The sequence below is a fragment of the Heliconius melpomene genome, chromosome 19, assembly GCF_056956725.1.
Source record: "Heliconius melpomene rosina isolate 202511_hmr_F chromosome 19, ASM5695672v1, whole genome shotgun sequence".
In the NCBI taxonomy this organism is placed as follows: Eukaryota; Metazoa; Arthropoda; class Insecta; order Lepidoptera; family Nymphalidae; genus Heliconius; species Heliconius melpomene.
In genome coordinates, this window is record NC_140407.1 from 550,168 (window position 1) to 563,090 (window position 12,923).

Consider the following 12,923-nt stretch of genomic DNA (forward strand, 5'->3'; position numbering starts at 1 on the left):
GTCCGCTTATTAATGACTTTCTGACAGTCTCGCAACAAAGGGCGGCGTTATGTCCCGCCATTTAATCAGTTATATTTTATTCAAGCATTGTCAGCAATGCTTCCAGAATTCGGTGGAAAGTGGGGAACGAAATTGTCTGACTGTCTATCGGAATGTTTTAACACTATATTTTCTTCGACTAAAAAGGAAAAAGGAGAACATAACACTAACTTTCTCACCAACACTAATTTAGAAATGAATAAATAGGTAAAAAACATCGTGATTCCAATAGTATCAAAAAACCATAAAACATTTAACAAGGACTATAAATTTGAAATAAGCAGAAGTTCCCCGTTCAGCCATCAGGTGCGAGCTCATTCGTCAAACTTCTAAATTATAAAGAGCTCGAGGGCGGGCGGTCGGTAAAGCGAACTTTTCAAAGGCTGTCGTCGATCAATCGGCCCAATCTGTTATGCGTCTATTATTTAAAAGTTACGGTGACGTTGTACTTAAGTAGGCTCAATTTTTATAACTTTTCATAGGAAATATATAATTTAAAATATTATATTGTATTCTTTTAAGCATTATGTTTTAATACCTGCCTTCTATGGAAATAAAAAAAAACACCAGATAATCATCATCACATCTTTTTTTCGACTCCCATTGATGCACATAGGTCTACCGTAATGATATATTTTTATTTTCATTTATTCCATCTGCCTGGCAAAGTAGGCAAAGTTGAATTCTGCCACTCATCATGCTACGGCTTAAAAGTTACATGAGAACGGAGTATCTTAACACTAGGTTCCATCTCCATACCCTGCTATATGGAAAAAACCTTAAAGCTGTCAAAAGAACTATCACTATTATTGTTCCACCAGGCGAGGAAACGAATCCGCTGGTTAAATTTATATAAATGAGGTAAAACCTTTGTTTCAGTAACGAAATCTGAATTTCTGAAGTGCTTTAAGTGGAGACGCTCGTTTTCAAAGGTTTCAATCAATTTGCTTCCAGCTTATTGTTCTTGTCTTGTTCATATAGAAACCATAATTAATGACTGGTATTGAAGTGGAAAATATTGAATGACTGTATCTGATTATACTTATAGCACAATCGGGTTTCATCCGAGCGAAATGATTGCACATGATGAAATATGTTATTAATTATCGATAATAATTAATGGTAGAAGAGGTTGAGATCATTATCGATATATCATTGAGACCGTCGCGTCGTAGCAAAGCAGCACGGTTGTCATTTCCTCGGTTAGTAACAAGACAAAGCGCGGAGTTAAGTTCTGCTACTCAAAACTCAATGTGTTCAAAATAGAGCGGTGCGTGAGAAACACAGTGTATTAACACTAGATTCCCTCGACCTACCCTACATTCAGGATATAAAAGCGTAAAGCTATAAAATATTTAAGCAACACGAAGTATCTTAGCACTACATTTTGTCTATCTTCAATCATTATGAAAAATCACATGCAAAAGTTACTAAATATTGTCACAATGTAACTTAGGTCAGACCTCGTAACGAAAAGCATATTTCAGGCCGAAGCTGAAACAGCAGTATTTGATGGAACCTCATTACATCTCGGGACAGTAATTTTTCCTATACATTGTTTGTATACACACCGGCCTGAATAGTCTTAAGATGTGAGATTTCGAGTTTCCTTCGTTCTTAACGTATCTTTTTTAGCTTCACGCTTTATCACGCATATAACAGAGTCGGCAGATCAGATCTGGAAACCTGTTCTTAAAAAAACTCATTCACGTTTCACATTAAGACATTTCCGTTTACTACTTTGCACTGATTATGTACTGGAGGTATGGCGTTGAGGGGCGGAACTCAACGCCGCGCTTTGTCTCGTTACTAAAGCGAGGGAATGCCTCGAGAACGAATCGAATCCACGACCTGTCGCAATTACAGTAGCGCGGCATTATTGGTATTTTTAGCATTCTCAATCAAGTTGTTTGTTCGTCTGTCTATAAACATGATAGTTTTGGGTCCAACTTCCTACGCTGAATCCGTCTTAATGGAATGTGAAATCCAGCGTATCTTAATATTAAGTTCTCTCGACCTATTCTTAGATGTTTCCTGAGCGCTATGATCCGGGGGCTCTCAAGCTTCACTTCTGCAGACACTTTCATCCTCAAGACCGGCAACGCATCCGCAACCCCCTCAGCTTGTAAATGTCTATGATGCTTCAGCCCGTTTGCCCCTTTTAATAATAAATAAAAACCCTAGCTCCTGCCCTATCTCCCAGAGATTACGTTTTAATAGTTAAGAATATAGAAATATCGAAAAAACGTTTCTTGACTTTCAAGCTACAACAATATCTATTATCTATGTTAGCTCAACAAATATTTTATTTTTCTTGTCGAGTTTAGTTTATATCTTTGCCCCAAACGATTTAATATATAAGATTGACAACTGGCATTTACAGTAACTCACGAGACTTGAGCTTGAAGACGAATTTCGGTTTGAAATATGTCGTTCTTAAGGAAATCGAAAAGCTTTTCAATTGAAAACTCTCTTAGAAAAGGTTTTTGTGGAAATATATTTGATATCATTTAACTTCACTTTCCTTAAAAAATATATTTGTACCTTCATGCAGTATTCCGCATATATTAGAGTAGATAGAGGGAACCTAGCTTACCCGGTTAAGACACTCCCTTCCCCACTTTATGCACAACGCCTCGGATTTTTATTTTACCAGAGCGAAGCGAAACGACCCTTAAAATATAACATAATTTAGAAAAAAAGTTAATAGTCACAGAAATAATATATATTTTTTTAGTATTGCATACCTCAAAATGAACAAACAGAATTCTTATAGGATCAGTTTATTTTCTGTCCGACTGTCATCAGCCTGAAAAACACAAGACTGCGTGGAGGTATAGGATCTGAAATGAATATAATCAAAGAGTAGGATAAAGATAAAATATTACAGTATATATTTATAAGCTGTATATAATTTTATATGATCGAGGTAATACCAAGTACTAGTACCTAAATAAAAAAAAATAACAAAAAAACAACAGCACTTGAGGAGTTGAAAGTTAAGCGAGGCAGCTATAATGAAGTCATTCGAAATTATGATGATAACTTTTAAGGATGTTTAAAGTAACAGATTGTTTCTGAAATATATTTACTATGCTCTTTTTAAAAAAAAATCTAGAGAGGATTTAGTGTTAAGGCACTTCGTTCTTCACATTATATTAACTTAACAAACTTAACAAAACATTCTGTTTAAATAATCCCAATTAAAGGCGATTAATCATTTTAACTAATTACTATAAAGTGGGGAACGGAGTGTCTTAATTAGGCTTAATTTACGTAACCTGCTATATGTGTAATACAGTGTGAAACTAGAAACAAAAAAAAATTAAATCGGTTCACCCAGTCAAAAGTTATGAGGTAACAAACATACAAAAAAAAATACAGTCGAATTGATAACCTCCTTTTCTTACAGAAGTCGGTTAAAAATGCAACCTAATGTAGTGATAAGTCACTTCGATATCTCGTAGTGACTTGTTTCTTTCTTTAGAATTTCTTTTCTTACTCTTTCTTTATCGATCTTATATTCAATATTTAATAACTATAATACAATCGTATTAGTTAGGGAGGCGAAGCAGCAAACTGTGGAGTCACTCGAGCGTCATGGAGACCTATTGGGTTGCGAAGCTTAGATGATAACAAGAAAAAAATGTCATATAAAAAATTTCGTTTCACCGGTGGGTTGAGGGGTTATAGATTTTCAAAAATGTAAAAAAAAACTGTTCCATGGACATACTCGAGCGCGTCAGATATTGATATCATCAATTGCCTACGTCTTCTTAAGCATGAAAATATGTTAATCTGACAGTTTCCGTGGTGGAGGTGGTCGTACGTAAGAGTTAAAAATGGCAAAAAAAAAATATTATCGAGCGCGTCAGATTTTCTAAGGGGGTGTTAAGTGAACCTAAAAAAAAAGCTCTTATGTAATAATCTGACGATTTGGATGTGACGCAAGCTCGTAATCGTTGTTTGAAAATGCAAAAAAAAATCGTCATCTTGAAATACTCGAGCGCGTCAGATTAAGATATGTATGGTTCATCTTCATGCCCTAGACGTGATATCTCAATATCAGACGATTATCTGAAGGGACTTGCTTAATCTGACAATTATTAATATTTTTTTAAACCAATACAAGAAACAAGTCAGCTTTACGTTGTATCCCGCACACAGCAGGGTAGGCAGAGGGAACCTAAGGTTAAGACACTCTGTTCCCCACTTTCTGCCAAATTTTGAAGGCATTGAGTGTTGAGTAGCAGCACTTAACGTCACTGTTTTGCCTCAACACCAGAGCGAAGAAATGGAAATATAAATTTCAATAAATATTTCATCTCCTGGAATGGAGATTGAACCCACAACCAGTCTGTTTTACTGTCACACAGCAATCAATAGAAAAGCTCAAGAAATAGAATGTAACTAAAAGAATGTATATTTGAAATAGAATACTTGTATAAAAAAAAAGTACTAAAAAAATTTTTTTTTTCAAGTATTTTTTTTAATTTATCATCTTCATTGATGAGTTAGGGACCAATAAATAAAAAAAGAGTGCGATAGGAATAGAAATACGGTGAGAGGAATATATGCAATTCTTAGGTATATTAAACTTTATCAATCAATTTCTATTACTTCGGTTTGTGGAATTTGTCAGATTATACGTTTTTCGTAATCCTTGAATAATTCCCTTCAAAATAAAAAAAAAATTAGCCGCGCTCGAGAATGTCCAGATAACGTTTTTTTTTACAACTTTGGAGCCCTCTCCCTCCTTTGCGTCACTCTCAAATTGTCAGATTAGTGGAATATACACGATTTGGCATGTAACTAACTTACCCTATCTTAATCTGACGCGCTCGAGAATGTCCGATGATCAATTTTTTTTTACTAATCTGATCCTTTATCCTAGACGCGCGGCTATACATATGAAGCTAATATTTGGTGGAAGTACGTAACCGAGTACAAGGAATCCCCAGTATCTTAATCTGATGCGCTCGAATGACTCCACAAAGTCCCCTCTTCGCCGCCCCTACTATATGTATCGTATGTAGTGTCGTGTCGTAATCTATAAATGGAATAGTAGAATGTTGAGAGCGGGACAGATTTACCATTTTATTTAAGTGCTTGCGTTTTTTTATTTTTACAACTTATTAAAAATTAACTCGACTGTTACTGAATATTTCATTTTTAATCTAAATTTAGGCGAAGTATTTACTCTTTTTATGAGTATCTGAAATTTAATCGTTATAAGACTTGCTTGCGACGACTACTTTATCGACTGAAAAATTAAGAGAAATTAATTATTTTTATTTTTCCGCGCGTTTATATTCATGCAGAAACAGAGATTGAAGAACGGAGTGTCTTGACCCACTCTACTCTGCATAAAAAAGAGTGAAGCTGCTGATTTTATTACTCGTTTTGATATATGATTGAATTTTGATTTTATTAGTCGTGTCGACTCGTAAATACTAAAATATGTAAGGGACAATTAATGCGCGACTCGAACTCGCACTTTACCAGTTTTTTTGTTTCTTAGCAATATTTATATCACCAGTAAGATATAATTAAAGTAGAATAGAAAGCATCTGGCACTGTAATCTATGTTCGCAAAGTAGTTATTCCACTGTACACTGTACTAAAGCTTTTAAAAGCTCCTCTTAATATTATTATGACGTAGTTTGTCCTGGCTCGTATATTTTTATAACTAACAATAAGTTACTAAAGAACATTAATTTCATAATAGGGACGTCTCTGGGGAACTAAATTAGTACTTAATGTTTCGTTTTGAGTTACTTTTATTTGTATTTCGTTTATATGTTTTTTGGAGAGCAATACTGTGAATGATTTTGATTTGTTGGAGGCTGTGATAGCGCAGTTGCAGAGCTTAATATACCTATATGTAAATGCGACGGCAGTAGGTTTGGTACCCACTCAATACTATGTCGAAAAGTGGGGAACGGAGTGTTCTACTAGATCCTCTCAGCCTATCCTGTTATATGCAATAAAGAATGTGAAGTTAAAAAGAAATAACAGAAAGTGAGTTCTCAGGTCATCATGGGCACCACTGCGCCACGATGGCGTCTACACAAATTAATGCTAAACCAATTTCATTGACAGGTAAATCTAAACATAGTATGAGAATAACCGTTCAAATTAATACGAATTCCATTTGAATGAGCAATTTGTATGTATTATTCGATTATCACAAACTAATCTCTCTGGAGTTCTGATTCGGACGGCCGTCTGTAACTAACTTTGTAGAAGTGAACTTGGGAACGGGCGTCGCCAAATTACACCACGGAAGTTTCTTGTGAAGAATAGTAAGGTTGTTTATTGAATTATTAATATTATATTGAAAGTATACAGTCGTAGGGTCAATCATTCACCAGAGATGTAGTTGTCTATACGTATATCCCACGATATAGCTTAGAATGTAAAACTGCTAACAGCCTTTTATGTCAGTTATGAACGGAAGAGTTTTGTAATATATAAATAACGTATATAAAGCTATTTTATGAATATCTGCCACTCCTGCGACAGCAATCACCTTTTATATTAAAATTCAGTGCATTCGCTAGTATTGTTTGTCTTCGTCTCTCCCGTAACAGATGTAGGTACCTACGATACAACGCTGTTTCTTCAAATACGTTTGTGGGTCTACTTTTATGTCCCAGTTGACGTCCATTTCGAAATAGTTTTAAGAAATCGAGCCCATAGCCGCCGCGCCGCGCCGTAAATGTACCTCTATATACCTACTACTATATTTACCCACTGTCATCTCGTCGTCCGAAGACGTAAATAGAAAGATTACCTAAGTTTCAGGGCGAGCCAGCTGATCTAGCAAATTACACGACGGAAACTTCACTATTAAATAATAGGTGTCATAGTTTCTTAATGCTTTACCCTCAAAATTGCTTATTTTCCGGTTTTTTGTAAAAAGCAAAATGTGGACGTTGACTACAGAATGTTTTTCATTTTCAATAATCTTTTAAAAATATATATATCAACGCGTTCTGGCTTTATATCTTACGAACATCGATTATAAAAAAACTTAGTGTTGAGACACTCCGTCTCCCACTAGAGAAATTGAGTCTTTAAAGCTCGGTGGAAAGTCGGTGGAGAATTGTGATGATGATTTCAGAAAGTTGAGTGGCTGCACTCAACGTTGCATTTGCTACAGAGCCAGAGCAGAGAAATGAAAAAGAAAATTAAACATAATTCCCCCAAAATGGTATCAAATACACAACCGTCGCGGTTACACGAACGCCCTGCTCTAAGACAGCTTTTAATACTAAGCAAACCAATAGAAAGAAATCACAATAAATGATATTCATAAAATTTCAATAGAAAAATAGTGTAATATTCTAAAGCTTTAGGAACTAAGAGCTTAAAACACATTTGTCACCGCGTGTTGGTGTTCGTGAGCGCTAAAACGACTATGCCAAGTAGTTTGAACAGTGGAGCGTTTTACTTGAGCGTCTACGTTAGAATAGAAGTTAGTTTTATTCATATAAAATGTTAGTAGGAAATGCGCTATGGTTATGGTGACAGTTAACCTACACGATATCTGTGGATTCGAGTCCTGTTTCTATTAATGAGCCCATTTCTTCGATTATGGCGTTGTGAGCGTGTCAGTTGAACTTAATCACTTCACCAATATTAATCACGTCGCATAGAGAATACACGAAAGGAGATTGTAAAAAGGGGTAATGTTACACAAATAATCAGAATTAGGTGGCCGGTGCTGGACCGTCCATCAAACGAGGCACTTACTGCAATTAATGTGCGAGTGAACTCAAACAAAACTCTTCCCAGTCCCCGAGCCGGTCGATCGCAAGCTTAGGTTCTAGTTCCACAGGGTGTCCGTACCACCGACAACCCCCTCAAGCAGCCACATAATGCTTTAATCTTTTTTAATTTACAAATTACACTTAAGTGCACCAGCACAGCGCTAGTAAATACTTGAATAATATCATAATTTGATATAATTACCTTCAAACGACCAGCAAATAATTAACACTCCAAATGAATAAAAATAAAAAACTTAAATAAAAGCGTCAGTGAGCTTAAATAATGGTTTCCTATAAAATTCGATGAATCCTTTCGTATTGTTTTTAATAAAGTTTATTTGTTTTGTTCTTTTTAATCGTACATGCATTTTTTGGTTACTCTATTTTCTTTTCCATAGGATAATGGAAGTAAAGACATGTTCTGAAACCTTCGGGGAGCAGAGGTTTGATTCAAACTCGAGAGAATGAAATATTTAATATTTTCATTTCGAGGCTCTGGAAACTAGGCAAAGCGCGCCGTTAAGTTCCACCACTTCTATGTAATGTCTCCAGAGTTCAGCGAAAGGTGCGCAGCGGAAGTGTCTTATTGGGGACGGAGTATCTTAGAACTAGATTTACAGGTTCCCTCGGGTGTCATAATATGTGCATATCTGATGTTTAGCTATATTTTATCAACAGGAGCTTATTATTAAAAAGAATATGTTTGGCTGAACATGTAAATGTCAGGAAAAATTAAACTGTTGTTTAAAATAACTCACTGTTTCTGAAATGACAGTTACCTGACGTCCATAAACACAACAATGTTATACTTATACACAACTCTTAGTTGTGCATAACATATTTTAGGGATCATTTGACCGTATCGGCGAAGCCAGAGGTATTTTTTGATATTAAAAGATATGCTTGAATAATTTACACTATTTATAACTTGTTTTAATAAAGCTTAAATATTTTTAATGTTTACCATAGATCCTTAACTCAGAAATACAAAACATCTAAAGTAATAATAAATATTGTGAACTATTATAGAATGTAAACTAGTAAAAGTTAGACATTTTTCAACTTTATTACAATGTTAATCCTAAAAATGAAACTTCTAAAGTAGTAATACCCGAGATCATAACTACTGAAAAAGATTTTAAAGTTATAATAAAAGTTATAATCTAATGTCAATTTATTTTATCTTATGTGGTTTAGCTTGTAATATATAATTAAATGCTTGGCAAAATAATTATATTTTTTACATAAGTATCTCAAAATAACTTATATTAATCTCATAGCTTTATTTTTATATTTTTTTATAGCATTAAAAAAGTAAATTGCAACAATATTAATGTAATTTTATTAATCTAAATGGTTGATTTTAGGTATTTTATTTAAAATAGATATAAAATTACGGGTATAGAGTTGATTACATTAAGATATGATTAAATTAAATAAATTTATGAATAAAACAAGCGCAAGCTTTAAAAATATGTTGAAAAAGCGCCATCTTTTGTGCAAATTGTAGTGTAAACTGTAAAGTATATTATAACCTTTGTCTTTATAAGTATACAATGAATTAATGATTAAAAGAAATATAACAAATTATTACATACCGTGGTATTTAGAATAAGCATTATTGAATAATAAGAATTTATAATTCATAGACAATAGGCGTGTCGATTCAAACTCCCACCCGTCAGTGCGCATCTACGCCCGACCATAAACAACGTGTTTTGACAAACTTTTGACCGTGATAAAAATGACGAACACCACTTTTAGTTAGAAATAATATTAAAAACTAATATTCAAATATGACTGTGTGGCGTAAACTACAAAATGAGGAGTGCTACGCTGTTGGTAAGTCAATATATACATATTTTTAAGTTTACTTAAATGTTGATTTAGTTGTAATTTGTCTTAAGAACATCCCTCCCGCTGAGACCAAAAATATAAACAGTATTTTTTTTCTCATTGCTATCAAAAAATATAAAATATATTTGTTTACACAATTATATTATTATAATATAAATAATATAAAGGCCACTTCTATCAATTTTATATAGTGATAAATTTACGTTAATTGATTGTTAATTTTATATGATGACGTTTTTGTGAGATACTTTATTTTATCAAAATTTAATATTCAATGTCACGTTGTTATGTTTATATATCTAATTATTACCTTTATATACTGACACTAACCTTTCATTATGATGCCAGCACAATATTGATATCTAAAATGTTTATATTCGTATTAAGGAAAATACTAATTTATTATTAAATTAATTATAATCAGGTGAATTTCAATAGTAAATACTACGAAAATGTAAATAATAATACCTATAACTATAACTTTCTCTGATAAAAAAGTTGAATTTCCTGCTTACATGGTGGTTCTGATAATAAATATACTGGCTTGTGATGATTTAAAGTTATCTTTTATAAAATTTAAAATGAATATTTTTATTAAAATATTTATTTAAATGTATGTTACTTGTATTTAAGTTCGATGAACCTCCCGCCTAAAGCAGGATAGGCTGAAAGTTTGTTAGTCACTATTTTTTATTATTTAAATAACACCACCACAGATGCTTGGTCCATACACTTATTACCTTATTGTTATTTTGTTTTCTTATCATCATTATTAATTATATTAAATAGTACTGTGCCATTAATTAAAGCAAAATTTACCAGTTAAAGTTGTATATGTTACACTTACTACATAATACACATTAATTTAGTGTTACAACACTATATTCCCGAGATCTCTCTTAATCATACACTGAGGATAAAAAAATATTAAGAAATGCTTAAAAATAGAAACTACTACTAGAAACACTTTTTTTACTTATATGTGTATAAACATTTTAAAAAATGCAAAAATATTCTGATTATATTTATTTATTTAGTTTAATATCTTTATGTATTTAGCAAAAAATATTTTTACAAGTTAACAAATATTACGGTCATAATAATAGTAACAATAATGAGTCAATATTTCCTTTCATGATATAGAATCCAAAAACATCAAATTTTAAATAAGGTTAGATGGCTTTAGGCTCAGTGAGTTGTCCCTTATCGCATATTAAAAGGCTACAAATGTTAATATTTATTGTGAGTAACAAGTGAAAGTAGAAAGACCAGTGAGTCATACTTACTAATGTAATCAATGTACCATTTTTTTTTATTTTTTATTCTGTTATATAATGTATAAAATATTATTAATTGTATAAAAATGCTATATTTTTGATGTTACATATTAAGCAATCAACAAACATTTAGTTTACTATTGTTTTTTATGTTATCAATTGACATTTATTGATCAATTTTTCTCAGAATTGAAACTGTTTGCTTTCATATAATTTTTTTATTTTATGCTTGCACACATAATATAATATGCTGAGAGAACCTGGAACAGACAGTCTGCACTATACTTGGTGTGTGTTATGTGATGGGACTGTACAATATTGTGTTATCTTGACAGTGAAAAAAAATAACTTCCCCAAGTGGGTGTTGATCACACAAAGATAACATAACATGATGTTTGCAGTCAGACACAGTTTCACTGTGCTGTGGTGGCCTCTTTAAAAATTGAAGCTATGTTATATTACTTTGTTTGCTTAGCTTTTTTTGTTATTTATTTATGTACTATACAAGATAAAACATGGAGAAAACTTATAATAACAGAAAAATGTGTACAACACATAACTTGTCTCTACCAGAAATTCTTGAATGTAGAGGATGTTGAGAGAAACAATGATAATAAAAATCTTCATACAAATGTACTTAAAACTTAGTAGCTCGTAACAAAAATCATAAAGAATTATTTGTGTAAAAAATTGATTTGTCTTATACCAGCACATAGCAGGTTATTCGAAGGGAACCTAGTTGGAATGGAATGTCTTAAACATTCCATTCCCATGGCATTCCTTACATAAAACTTTGGTGCTAGTCGCCATGATGGGCATCAAAGGGTTACACAAGTCATATTAAAATAATATTCCGTTCCGTTATTAATAAGATTCCATTTGTTTATATGATATGTTATTATGTTATGTCATATAATATACATATATTGTGACATATTTCCTATAATTATACCACATAATGTATGAAACACCTTGGGACCTTCATGATGAATCCAACCTGTTTCATTGTTCTATTATAGTGACATATTATAGTGGCCGTGGTGCAGGAGCACAAGCGTGTAACTGTATACATGACAAAATGCGGGTTTGATTCCCATTCAAGTAAACAACATTTTTAATATTTTCTTTTCTTCACTCTGGTAACGAGGCAGAGCGCGGCGTTAAGTTGCGCCACTTCGGCTGAAAGTGGGGAATGGAGTGTCTTAGCACTAGGTTTCCAGTTTCTCTCTGGCTACCTTGCTTTTGCGCTATAGCGTGAAACTAAAAAAAACGAATACTAAAAAATTCAAAATTCTTTTTAAGTAAATATAGAAGTTTAGAAAGTATTGCAAAATTTGCATAAAGCGTAAAGATATTACCTAACGTGTTCGACGTATGTTGCTATTGACTTGTAGTTTATAATAGTTTTGTATTATAATAATAACACTCCGTTCCCCACAAACCGCCTGAAATGAACATGAAAACAATTCATTCCCTCGAGTGGGAATCGAACTCACAACCTTCGCGTTTCCAGTCAGACACTGATGCTGCGCCACGACGCCTCGTAATATAGTACATAATTATGTTTAAAGTTATGCTGAATTACGTTACACTTCATTACATATTGTTAATTGTGGAGTTATCTAATTTACATTATATAATAGGTTATTATTGATGTTGTGTGTTAATCGGAATAAAATCGAGTCTTAATGCGATTGGTTACAGGTTCAAATTCAGCTTTAGACTAGACATTATTGGATGTTTGTTTTTGGTATTTGTTATATTGTCATTTACTACTCTGTTATTTACCTAAGGCCTGTTAGAAATTGCTTGAAACAATAAGACCGTATTTGCACACTTTTTTATGTTTCTGTTTTTAAGTTTGTTTTTTTGCGTGCAATAAACATTATTCTACTCTATTCGTTTCTTGCTATATTTATATATAGAAATTTGAGGTCATTGTGGAGCAGTGGAACTGTTTGACAAGGTGTAAACA

At 32.8% G+C, this 12,923-nt stretch overlaps 1 protein-coding gene across 3 annotated transcripts in view; it reads left to right on the forward strand.

Moving 5' to 3' along the window:
- The first annotated feature begins 9,497 nt into the window (after positions 1–9,497).
- Positions 9,498–12,923, forward strand: part of mbc (dedicator of cytokinesis protein myoblast city) — a 48,651-nt gene continuing 45,225 nt past the window's right edge. For all 3 annotated transcript variants that reach the window (XM_085202602.1, XM_085202604.1, XM_085202603.1), the window contains exon 1: positions 9,498–9,656. In XM_085202602.1, the coding sequence (XP_085058728.1) occupies positions 9,611–9,656 (46 nt within the window). In that variant the 5' untranslated portion in view covers positions 9,498–9,610. The remainder of the gene's footprint in view (positions 9,657–12,923) is intronic.